Here is a 13,439-nt window from a genome sequence, read left to right on the forward strand (position 1 = left end):
TGGAATTTTTTTCCCGTTTAGTAGTACATTACCTGCTAAAACCAATGATGTTGCTCAAAAGTACAACTTGTCCCGCAAAAAAATAAGTCCTCACATGGCCAAATTGACAGAAAAATAAAAAAGTTATGGCTCTGGGAAGGAGGGGAGCAAAAAACGAAGTCGCAAAACCAAAAAAGCTGGGGTCATCAAGGGGTTAAGTGTTTTGACCTGCATTTCCAAATGTGTTGGATTTTCTGTTACTGTTTGCACACAGCAGGTGACTTGTGCCATAGACTTCAATGTAAGGCTACTTTCACACATCAGGTTTTTGCTGTCAAGCTGAATCCGGCTAAATTTCATAAAACCGGATCTGGCGAATGTTGCCGCCGCATCCATTTTTTCCCCCATACACTTGTATTAGTGCCGGACTGCACCGGATGACCTTGTGTTTTGTCTGGTTTTCACTGGATCCGGCAAATCTGCCGTTTCCGGTTTCTGGAAAAAATGTCCTTAACAACGTTTGTCTCCGGCAAAAAAGCCGGATGCGCCGTATCCGGCGCTTCCGGCATTTTGTTAAAATGGAAGCCGGATCTGGAAAATGACGAATTTCGCCACTGGATTCTTAAACTGAGCATGCTCCAATTTTTTTTATCCAATTATCCAGATATGTTAGCTGGATCCATCAAAAAAACGGATCCGTCGCATCAGTTTTTCACAATTTGCGCCAGATCTGTTTTTTCCAACATTCGCCGGATTGTGCCTGATGCAAAAAACCTGATGTGTGAAAGTAGCCTGAATGTAAGGCTCTTTTCACCCTTGTGTTGGTACGGCCCGACGCACGTTGTGAAAATTATGCACAACGTGGGCAGTGGATGCAGTTTTTCGACACATCCGCTGCCCATTCTTAAGTCCGGGGAGGAGGGGGTGGAGTTCCGTCTGCGCATGCGCGGTAGAAAATGGCGGACATGACGTACGAAAAAATGTTACATTGAACGATTTTTCGTGCTGACGATCCGCCAAATACCGACGCATCCAGTGCACGACGGACGGCCGTCACTAATACAAGTCTATGGGATTTTGCATTGTCAAAAAATGACGGATTGTGACGGATTTAAAAAAACGCAAGTGTGAAAGTAGCCTAACCCTCAACTCGGCGGTTTTATCACAGCTTTATGGTCAAAGAAAGTTGCACAAGTGTTTCTGTCACGTGGTGTTTTTCGTGTGACATATCGCTGCATAGGCAACAATGGCCACTATATGGCGACCAGCAGGACCACCAGCGTTTCTGTGGTGAAGAAGTTGTGAATTGTCGCCACAGTAACATTATCACAGTCACATTTCCTCAGGTTTAAAAACCATTGAACATGGCTGTAATAAACCGTCCTGCCGCCATGTCACTCAGCTTCTCCCCGGATAAGATGTGCCCGGAGGGCGGGAAAACCAGGGCGCAGTCAGCTGTGAGAGCCGGTGTGTGGCGGCGTCTACCCTCCCAGCCATAAGCAGCAGCCGAGCACGCGCTGAGCTGTACCTCCACGCCACGTGACAAGACCCGTGCCGTGACATAAACACCCAGGAACACAACCGTGACCCGGTCTACAGCTGACACAGCGCTCCCCCTCATAGCACATCGTCACTCTACTGTAGTAGACCCCACACCGAGACACTAGTGACAGGACGTGGGCACCTCCTGTGGAAACGCTACGATAGCTCCTCCCACGCTGGTCTGGTCACATGGGCGTGACGTGCTCCGAGGTCCCGCAGCCCACTAGTATGGCTGCAGTGAGACAGTCCGCAGTCAGTCGCTTCGTCACGGTGTCTGCTCCCGGGCACTGAGGCTTCTCCAGGCGCCTCCTCCTGTCACAGCGGTCATGTTGGAGTCTGTGGTGGCAGATCTGCTGAACAGGTTCCTGGGGGATTACGTGGAGAATCTCGACAGGTCCCAGTTAAAGCTGGGGATCTGGGGGGGTAAGAGTCAGCTGTGCTGTGTGTCGTGTCCTGCCGCTGGTGGATGGTATGAGCCCTGTGTGCCCCTCTCCCCGTGTATAAGTGGGGCTGTGTATGAAGACGTGTCATAGGGACAGGTGGCAGGGGTGACACAGGTGCTGCACCCACTAGGGAGACCCCTCTGTGTGTGTGTGTGACTGGCTCCTCAGGACAGAGGTCAGACTAGTGCACACACAGGTCAGGGCCCCCCAATGTGTGAGTAACAGGGACGCTTTTCCATAGGTATCAGTGGGGTACCTGTGGTGACCACTGGCGGGAGCGCTGGGCTCATCTGCTATTCTGGAAACAGTCACCTAAATGTGTCAACACATGCACACTACCTACAGGTGCCATACAGATGCCATCCATTACCCAGATTAGGGAGAAAAACGAATGATATATATATACTTTTCGTGCACCATGCAGTCTTCGGTGGCACACACGCAGTATGCTTTGCCCTACTGCGGGCGAAGGCGAAAAGCATTACTGCACATGTGCACTATGTCCCAGGACATAGTGCGCATGCGCAGTAATGCATACTTCGCGTGCGCAACCAAAATCTTCATGGCGCACGTGCCAACTATGGCGCAGGCATACACTTATTCCCGAAAATAATGCGGAAAACAGGGACGGACGGGGTGAAGAAATAAAGAGGCTACGCCGCCCATCTGACCGGTAAGAAATCATTTTAATATCCCGCCAATTTGATCTGACAGTCCCTTTAAGCTCCACCTATTTCCGCATGCATCCTCCATACTTATCTTTAACATTTGGTATGCAGGGACATGCGTTGTATGAGGTTGCCTCCGCATTCGTCGTTTTGATGTGCCCACCAAACGCAAGAAAATGCAACATGATGCGTTCCCGTGCGGTCGGCGGGCACGTCAAAACGAAGCATGCGGACGCATCTGCATACAATGCATGTTCCTGCATACAATTCATGTTCCTGCAAACCCAATGTTAAAGATAAGTATGCAGGATGCATGCAGAAATAGTGAGTGAGTAGGCGGAGCTTAAGGGAGGAAGTACGCAGCCCTACGCACTCTACCCAAACGCAAATGTGAAACCGGCCTCAGGCTACGTTCCCACAATGACTTTTTGGTGAGTTTTTGATGCTTATAATTTAAGTAACCAATTTTACTTAATGGATGCAGAAAATTTGCAGCATCAAAATTGTACCAAAAGAGCATGGTGGGAATGTAGCCTAAGAGGAGTAGGGTGATGTGAAGCCACCAAGGACCTGCCTACGACTAGTCTTCTGAGATGCCATCTTTTCAAATTATGTTGTATCTGTAAATGATGCAGCGTTTCGTCGTAGTACCCTGGCTGAAATGATAGAGCCAGTGTCTGATTCTTAATGCCAGTGGTTTGGGCTGCATGAATCTGCAGACAAGTGATATACTCCAGTGGTGAAAAAAAACAGTAATACAGCTGGCATTTGGAATACTAAATTGAACATTCTTTTTTTCCATACACTTGTCTGAATTTAGCCTTACTAGTAGGGATGAGCGAACGTGCTCAGTAATACTCGGATATCACTCTAGTATGTGGGTGATTGGATCTGCTTATTAGTCGGCAAATATTGGGTGGTGCTCGATTTAAAGCTCGAATCCCTGCAGGTTTGGCGCCTGTTATACAGCCAATAAGCATTCAGGGATTGCCTGTGAGTTACAGTAATGTTGTAGCCATCTTGGTTGTGGCATTACTGTGATTGCCTGGCCGTGTGACATCATCAGGGATTATAAATGAACAGGTGCCGCGTGGTTCACCGCTCTGACGCCATTGCACAGCTCAGTGAAACTTCGTGTTGGAGAAAGTGCTTGTTCAGATGTGTGTGTGTGCACAGTATAATGAATCAGAGGCCTGTAGTGTTGATACTGGTACTGAAGCTGAATCATCATACTAACAGCCCTTCTAAGGCTACTTTCACACTAGCGTCGGACTCGGCCCGTCGCAGTGCGTCGGGCCGAGGTTCCGACGCTAGCGGTGAATGCGCCGCACAACGGAGGCAGCGGATGCATTTTTCCTGCGCATCCGCTGCCCCATTGTAAGGTGCGGGGAGGTGGGGGCGGAGTTCCGGGCGCGCATGTGCGGTCGGAAAAAGCGGTCCATCGGCAGCAAAAAACGTTACATGTAACGTTTTCTGCTCCCGGCGGTCCGCCACAACACGGCGCAACCGTCTCACGACAGTTGCGACGTGTCAATGCGTCGCTAATGTTAATCTACGGGGCAAAAACGCATGCTGCAAACAACTTTGCAGGATGCGTTTTTTCCCATAAACGACGCATTGCGACGTATTGCAAAAAAGGCTAGTGTGAAAGTAGCCTAAGGGCTTTTGCTTTGCTGTTAGTATCACATACATTCTGCATTTACTCTAGGGAGGGAGATAGTGTTGCAGGAGCAGGTAGAGTGACAGAATACAGTCTAGACAGGGATAAGGGCTCTGCAGTCCCTTGCAAAATATGTAGCTGCATCATTTTTTTTTTTTTGTGTTAAAAAATGGAATATTTTCTATTCGCCACGACAGCACCCACTAGAGAGAGGGGATCCGCCCCTAGGAACAGGAAACCTACAGAGAGATAAAAGGGGCGGCCCCCCCTCGCTCCTCAGTTGGTTTCCTGTTCCTAGAAGGGAACCCACAGAGAAAACTCTATGGCTAAGAAGAGGAAGGCCTGCCTGGGCTACCGCCTGTACCGACTCTGCTGAGCGACAGGGGTCCCAGAGCAGGTGGACAGTGTCGGGGGAATGTTCCTGCGGGCTCCCCCCTCATCTGGTGCGGCTGACAGGGAAGCCTGAAAGTGCCAACGGTCTCCCTGCTGGGACACCGTTGGGTAAGTGGTAAATTTTGTGATAGTTAACACTCCCAAAAAGTGATAACATTTTTAGCTGTATTCAATAAATCATGTATACAGTGTAACGTGCTTAGTGGGCGACAAAGATGGCAGAACCATTCGAGACTACTCAGGAACTGACCAGAGGAATACTGGAGTACATTGGAGTCTTTTTGAGTACATTTCGGTGTATCTAACACTACAAAAATCAGTCGCAAATTTGTCTGGATTCAGTTACTTAACCACACAGTTTTACGTACTGTTACATTTCGGTGTTATTTAAAAATTAAAAAAGCTTGAAAAAATGTTCATGGATTCAATGATTCGTGCATACAGTTTAATGTGCTTTGTGGAAAACTACGGTGTATTAACATTTTTAAGCTGCTTGGCCTGGTTAAAATGTGCAATATTGTTGGTCAAAAAATTAACTATTGTCATATGTACCGTAGAACCTGCTTTGTGTGAAATTTAGTTGGTTTGAAATAAAAAAACAAAATTGACCTGCTACAGGTGTACACTTTCTTAATATTTTAATCAGGCCTTCCAGTTTTTGCATTCAAGGGTGTTGAGATGGCCCTGCTTGTAATTTGTGTCAGGCTTTGCACTGTGAAGAACTTTTGAGTGTAGGAGTACCACAATTATACTTTACTAACAATATTTGAATGAGGTACTACATGTACTACAGTTGGAACCATCAAGGGTGTATGGATAACCCTGCTTGTAATTTTTGGCAGGCTTTGCACTTAGTGCATAGCCTTTATTAGTCTAGGAGTGCCACTACATAACAATTTGAACAGAATGTGTATGAAGGCATCCTTTGTCTAATACAGAATGTGTGTCCGAGTCCCTTTTACATCACATTTTTGGCAGTTATTGCTTCCTTCATAAATTACACTGAAATTTCCATTTTTGTTTACAAAAATTTCAATTGTGGTTTACTTTATTTAAAAAAAAAAAAAAATCTTTTTAAATGTTGCCTTATATACAAGTCATTATACAGGAAAAAATATTTCATAATTTTCTTTCTGTAAAATGCAAATTCTCGTCAGTTTGGAATGTTTTATTGTCAATGGAGTACCATTTTTCTCAACAGCAATCTGGGAGTCAGAGATGCTTCCTGGGTTTTCTCCATGCTGTTCTTCTATTTAGCACTTTTTCCATCCATTTCAACATTTTCACTGCCCCCCAGACCTCTTTCTGGGGTCTGACGGAAAAATAATCAGATTTCCCAATTACTCCCATTATACTTGTTACTCGAAACGAGCATTAGGAATTGGTCGGTTCGAGTTATGAGCATTTTAGTGCTCCCTTATCTCTACTTACTGGTAGTAGCGCAGCCAGCTAGTTTGCAGAAGTTGCATTAGCCAGACAAAATCTTGTGTAAAATCATGTGATTGCTTGTTCATTGAAGTGTCTAGTTTTACTTTGCCCTTTTTTTTGATTGCTGACATGCACAGAGCCAGAGAACCTGGCCAAAAGTGACTCTGTTTTAGCTCTTATTTTATTATGGACCTTTTTTATTTAGTGAAAATTTTTATGGTTTTTACAATGTGATGTTGCTCACAGGTTAATGCTGAGTAGCTAATGACATGCCTCTAGAGAATCCAATCAGCCACTCCCCTTTGGCAATGGTTTTAAAAGTTAGTACTAAATAAAAGGCCCACATTTCTGGGACGGCACTGTGGATTTAAAAAAAACAAACAAAACAAAACAAAAAAACAACCCATAGAATATTTACGGGAGCAGCTGGAATCAAATAAGAGCAAGAAATGGGTATATGCAGATGAAGTCTTTTAACCCCTTATCGACCGCCGATACGCCTTTTAACCCCTTTCTGACATCGGACGTACTATCCCGTCCATGTGGGGTGGGCCCCTATGACCATGGACGGGATAGTACGTCCAGCGCGATCGGCGGCGCTCACGGGGGGAGCGCCGCCGATCGCGGCCGGGTGTCAGCTGCCTATCGCAGCTGACATCCGGCACTATATGCCAGGAGCGGTCACGGACCGCCCCCGGCACATTAACCCCTGGCACACCGCGATCAAAGATGATCGCGATGTGCCGGCGGTGCAGGGAAGCACCTTCCCTGAGCCCCCCGCAGCAACGCGATGTGATCGCGTTGCTGCGAGGGTGTTACCTCCCTCCCTGCTCGAGCCCCGGATCCAAGATGGCCGCGGATCCGGGTCCTGCAGGGAGGGAGGTGGCTTCACAGAGCCTGCTCAGAGCAGGCACTGTGAAGGCTGCAGCGCTGCATGTCAGATCAGTGATCTGACAGAGTGCTTTGCAAACTGTCAGATCATTGATCTGTGATGTCCCCCCCTGGGACAAAGTAAAAAAGTTAAAAAAAAAATTTCAAATGTGTAAAAAAAAAATAAAAAAAAATATTCGAAAATAATGAAAAAAAAAAAAAATATTATTCCCATAAATACATTTCTTTATCTAAATAAAAAAAACAAAACAATAAAAGTACACATATTTAGTATCGCCGCTTCCGTAACGGCCTATAAAACTGGCCCACTAGTTAACCCCTTCAGTAAACACCGTAAGAAAAAAAAAAAAAGAGGCAAAAAACAACGCTTTATTATCATACCGCCGAACAAAAAGTGGAATAACACGCGATCAAAAAGACAGATATAAATAACCATGGTACCGCTGAAAACGTCATCTTGTCCCTCAAAAAACGAGCTGCCATACAGCATCATCAGCAAAAAAATAAAAAAGTTATAGTCCTGAGAATAAAGCGATGCCAAAATAATTATTTTTTCTATAAAATAGTTTTTATCGTATAAAAGCGCCAAAACATAAAAAAATGATATAAATGAGGTGTCGCTGTAATCGTACTGACCCGAAGAATAAAACTGCTTTATCAATTTTACCAAACGCGGAACGGTATAAACGCCTCCCCCAAAAGAAATTCATGAATAGCTGGTTTTTAGTCATTCTGCCTCACAAAAATCGGAATAAAAAGTGATCAAAAAATGTCACGTGCCCGAAAATGTTACCAATAAAAACGTCAACTCGTCCCGCAAAAAACAAGACCTCACATGACTCTGTGGACCAAAATATAGAAAAATTATAGCTCTCAAAATGTGGTAACGCAAAAAATATTTTTTGCAATAAAAAGCGTCTTTCAGTGTGTGACGGCTGCCAATCATAAAAATCCGCTAAAAAACCCGCTATAAAAGTAAATCAAACCCCCCTTCATCACCCCCTTAGTTAGGGAAAAATTAAAAAAATGTATTTATTTCCATTTTCCCATTAGGGCTAGGGCTAGGGCTAGGGCTAGGGTTAGGGCTAGGGTTAGGATTAGGGATAGGGCTAGGGTTAGGGCTAGGGCTACAGTTTGGGTTGGGGCTAAAGTTACAGTTAGGGTTTAGATTACATTTACGGTTGGGAATAGGGTTGGGATTAGGGTTAGGTGTGTGTCTGGGTTAGAGGTGTGGTTAGGGTTACTGTTGGGATTAGGGTTAGGGATGTGTTTGGATTAGGGTTTCAGTTATAATTGTGGGGTTTCCACTGTTTAGGCACATCAGGGGCTCTCCAAACGCGACATGGCGTCCGATCTCAATTCCAGCCAATTCTGCGTTGAAAAAGTAAAACAGTGCTTCTTCCCTTCCGAGCTCTCCCGTGTGCCCAAACAGGGGTTTACCCCAACATATGGGGTATCAGCGTACTCAGGACAAATAGGACAACAACTTTTGGGGTCCAATTTCTCCTGTTACCCTTGGGAAAATACAAAACTCGGGGCTAAAACATATTTTTTGTGGGAAAAAAAAGGATTTTTTATTTTCACGGCTCTGCGTTGTAAACTGTAGTGAAACACTTGGGGGTTCAAAGTTCTCACAACACATCTAGATGAGTTCCCTGGGGGGTCTAGTTTCCAATATGGGGTCACTTGTGGGGGGTTTCTACTGTTTACGTACATTAGGGGCTCTGCAAATGCAATGTGACACCTGCAGACCATTCCATCTAAGTCCTCATTCCAAATGGAGCTCCTTCCCTTGCGAGCCCTCCCATGCGCCCAAACAGTGGTTCCCCCCCACATATGGGGTATCAGCGCACTCAGGACAAATTGGACAACAAATTGTGGGGTCCAATTTCTCCTGTTACCCTCGGGAAAATACAAAACTGGGGGCTAAAAAATAATTTTTGTGGGAAAAAAATTTTGTTTTATTTTTACGGCTCTGCATTATAAACTTCTGTGAAGCACTTGGTGGGTCAAAGCGCTCAGCCCACATCTAGATAAGTTTGTAAGGGGGTCTACTATCCAAAATGGTGTCACTTGTGGGGGGTTTCAATGTTTAGGCACATCAGTGGCTCTTCAAACGCAACATGGCGTTCTATCTCAATTCCTGTCAATTTTGCTTTGAAAAGTCAAACGGCGCTCCTTCCCTTCCGAGCTCTGCCATGCGCCCAAACAGTATTTTACCCCCACATATGGGGTATCAGCGTACTCAGGACAAATTGTACAACAACTTTTGGGGTCCAATTTCTTCTCTTACCCTTGGGAAAATAAAAAATTGGGGGCGAAAAGAAAATTTTTGTTTTATTTTTACGGTTCTACATTATAAACTTCTGTGAAGCACTTGTTGGGTCAAAGTGCTCACCACACCTCTAGATAAGTTCCTTAGGGGGTCTACTTTCCAAAATGGTGTCACTTGTGGGGGGTTTCAATGTTTAGCCACATCAGGGGCTCTCCAAACGAAACATGGCGTCCCATCTCAATTCCAGTCAATTTTGCATTGAAAAGTCAAATGGCACTCCTTCGCTTCCGAGCTCTCCCATGCGCCCAAACAGCGGTTTACCCCCACATGTGGGGTATTGGCATACTCAGGACAAATTGTACAACAATGTTTGGGGTCCATTTTCTCCTGTTACCCTTGGTAAAATAAAACAAATTGGAGCTGAATTAAATTTTTTGTGAAAAAAAGTTAAATGTTCATTTTTATTTAAACATTCCAAAAATTCCTGTGAAGCACCAGAAGGGTTAATAAACTTCTTGAATATGGTTTTGAGCACCTTGAGGGGTGTAGTTTTTAGAATGGTGTCACACTTGGGTATTTTCTATCATATAGACCCCTCAAAATGACTTCAAATGAGATGTGGTCCCTAAAATAAAATGGTGTTGTAGAAATGAGAAATTGCTGGTCAACTTTTAACCCTTATAACTCCCTAACAAAAAAAAGTTTTGGTTCCAAAATTGTGCTGATGTAAAGTAGACATGTGGGAAATGTTACTTATTAAGTATTTATTCGGACTCCCATGACAGCACACGAGAGAGGGGATCCGCCCTTAAGGAACAGGAAACCTACAGATACAAAAGGGCGGCACCTCTCCCCATGCATCAGTTGGTTTCCTGTTCCTGAAGGGACTGGATGCCTATAGAAACTACAGGCCGGCCGGACCGATTCTGGTGGCGAGAGGGTCTCCCACTTCGGCCGGTGCGGGTACCTGAAGTAGTCACGGTGGCCCTGGCAGGGAGGCACGGCGGTGACTAGGCAGCGAGGAGCGGTCGCCAGGGGGTGTCCGGTCTCCGGGGCCAGCGTCTGGTAAGTCGCCCTTCCCGTGGGCTGTGGGTCTCTCTGGAGCAGGGGGGAGCGCGGCGGCATCTGGGGGGCGCCGATCGGATCGTAGCTGGCCGGCCTCGGCGTTCCACGAGAGCTGCAGCGCTGACAGGAAGCGCTGTAAGCTGTGGTGACGTCGGGGGGGCGGAGCCGGCGACGTCTTCCGGATCAGTGAGCTCCTGCGCATGCGCGGGGGCTCCAAGATGGCGGCGCCCACCGGAGATCATGCCGCAATCCCTCCGGAGCGACGATTGATTCCCCACAGCTGCGGGGGGCGGGAAAATTAAACAATCAAGCTGGGCAAGGTGCGCTGACCGAAGGAGGGGCCTTATAAGGCGGCTCCAGCAGCATGTTCCCGGGTTCTGGCTCCAATTTACTGAAAATGGATTCAGATCAGGATCAGCAGGTTGTGCTGCTGGAACAAGCATCCCAGAAACCCAAGGAGAAGGAACATGAAAAAAGGAGCGATGGTTCGGGCCGCAGAAGCTCCTCCAGACAGGGGTCTGGAGGGTCAGTCAAAAAGGATCCCCCTCGTGCTTCGGTATTTCTGGGTGTGAGCAGCCACTGGTAAGTGATCTTCGAGAAAGTTCACTTAGTGACTAGTCTCCCCTCATGTGTTTTATGCAGGGAAGGAAAAACGTCAGTAAGGCGAAGCATAGGGAATGTGCCATCTGCGGGGTTCCCTTGCCTGACTCACACCCTAAAAAACTATGTGACCCCTGTATCCAGCAGACGGTGAGGTTCTGGAAGGAGGGGAGGGGGTATAGCATGTAGATTTTACACTCTAGTCTACCTTACTTATCCCCGTAGGTAGCCGAAGAATCCTCCTCTATTACGGCCAGTCTCAAGGAGATGATTAGAATGGAGGTTAAAGAGTCCTTTAAAAACCTTTCACAGTCAGGAGGTTCTAGGCAGAGAATTGAGTGGGCATCTGATTCGTCTGTGGGAAGGACAAGTCCGAAGAATCAGACAATTCAGCAGCATCATCCTCCTCTTCGGAAGAAGACGCTGCTCGGTTTTGCCTACCCCTAGAAAGGATAGACAAATTGGTAAAGGCGGTCAGAGGCACAATGGGTATATCGGAACCCAAGCCTCAACTATCCAAAGAACAAATGATGTTCAGTGGATTGGAGCAAAAGAAGCGCAGAGTGTTTCCTTTAAATGAGAAAATACAAGATCTTATTAATAGGGAATGGAGGAAACCTGAGAGAAAAGGCTCCTTACCACCTGCGCAAAAACGCCGATACCCTTTTGATGACCCAGCAGTAGGTAACTGGGAGAAAGCACCCAAGCTGGATGCAGCAATTGCCAAGGTAGCTAAACGATCTTCTCTCCCATTTGAAGATATGGGAACACTTAAAGACCCCCTGGATAGGAAAGTGGATACCTTCCTGAAGGGAACCTGGGAGATGGCAGCTGGCTCCTTAAGACCTGCGGTAGCTTCAACCTGCACGGCAAGGTCAATGTTGGTCTGGCTGGACCAGTTGGAGACCCAATTAAAACAAGGGGCCTCTAGAGAGTCCATTCTCTCAGCATTACCTGTAATCCAGGAGGGGGCGGCTTTTTTATCAGACGCCTCAATTGACTCCGTAAAGTTGGCAGCTAGAGCAGCAGGACTTTCTAATGCTGCAAGGAGAGCCCTATGGCTGAAATGCTGGCCGGGGGATATGCAGGCAAAAGCGAAGCTCTGCGCTATCCCTTGTAAAGGCGAATATTTATTTGGGCCTACCCTGGATGAACTCCTGGAGAAAGCAGGAGATGATAAGAAAAAGTTTCCCAACCTGTTCAATCCATACCGTCGTCCCTTCAACAAAAGAAGGTTCAACCGGGGAGGAAAGCGAGCCTTTTCACCAGGGAGAGATCGTCCCAGATGGGAGGATAGGCGAAAGTGAGGTACAGGTCTCATGTTTCGCCGTAACCAGACGGAAAATAAAAAACAAGACCAATGACTGGCAATTCCAGTGGGAGGGAGACTATTGCATTTCTCGGCAGAGTGGTCGAAAATCACAAACAGCGTTTGGATAAAAGACACTGTTTCCCATGGTCTCAAGCTGGAATTTGTTCATATTCCACAGGACAAATTTAGGTTAACACCCTGGCGCTCATCTCCCACTGAACAATTCGCCCTAGAAGAGGAAGTGAGGACTCTTTGTTCCAAAAATGTTTTGGTAGAAGTGCCGTATTCTCAGGCAGGGGAAGGGTTTTACTCTCCCCTGTTCCTAATCCAGAAGCCTGATAAATCTTACAGGACCATTATAAATCTTAAGGGTCTCAATAAGTTTTTGGTGAAACATACTTTCAAAATGGAGTCCATCAATTCGGCAATAAAAATGCTTTTCAACAACTGTTTCATGGTAGTAGTGGATTTGAAAGATGCCTACTATCATGTACCCATTCATGCTGATTTCCAACGATACCTGAGGGTAGCGATACTAATGGGGGGTAGGATTCGACATTTTCAATTCAGAGCGCTCCCCTTTGGGATCACCTCGGCACCTAGGGTATTTACTAAAATAATTGCGGAAGTTATGGCGCATTTAAGAGAGTCAAATATCCTTATAGTCCCCTACTTAGACGATTTCCTCATTGTAGGTAACTCGGTAGATCATTGTCTGTCACAATGGGAGATTGCTAAAACCAAACTAGAACGGTTGGGTTGGATCATAAACTTTGAAAAATCTAAATTACAGCCCCTAAATGTTCAAAAATTCCTGGGGTTAATGTTGAATTCAGTGACACAGCAGTGTCTCCTCCCTATAGAGAAAATGGACCAAATTCAGAGTTTTGTATTAAGAGCAATCAATACACCTTCCATGACACTTAGGCAAGCAATGTCTCTACTTGGGTCACTCACATCTTGCATCCCAGCAGTTAAGTGGGCTCAGTTCCACACCAGGTCCCTACAAAATGAAGTCCTGTTCCATGACAGAGCCTTAGGAGGCGCATTGAATGGAAAATTGACATTGAGGCCGATAACATTGAATTCCCTTAGATGGTGGCTAGATAAACAAAATTTATCAGCAGGGGTTCCCTGGATGATAGATGTCACCCACGTGATAACCACGGATGCCAGCTCTTCA

General features: G+C 46.1%; 1 protein-coding gene across 2 annotated transcripts in view; it reads left to right on the forward strand.

The window, feature by feature from the left end:
- Positions 1-1,712: 1,712 nt before the first annotated feature.
- Positions 1,713-13,439, forward strand: part of VPS13C (vacuolar protein sorting 13 homolog C) — a 478,755-nt gene continuing 467,028 nt past the window's right edge. Inside the window, exon 1 of one of the 2 annotated variants that reach the window (XM_069765602.1) lies at positions 1,713-1,944. In XM_069765602.1, the coding sequence (XP_069621703.1) occupies positions 1,848-1,944 (97 nt within the window). In that variant the 5' untranslated portion in view covers positions 1,713-1,847. The remainder of the gene's footprint in view (positions 1,945-13,439) is intronic. The other variant, XM_069765601.1, reaches the window with a different exon arrangement.

Source organism: Ranitomeya imitator, chromosome 4 (genome assembly GCF_032444005.1).
Source record: "Ranitomeya imitator isolate aRanImi1 chromosome 4, aRanImi1.pri, whole genome shotgun sequence".
Classification (NCBI taxonomy): domain Eukaryota; kingdom Metazoa; phylum Chordata; class Amphibia; order Anura; family Dendrobatidae; genus Ranitomeya; species Ranitomeya imitator.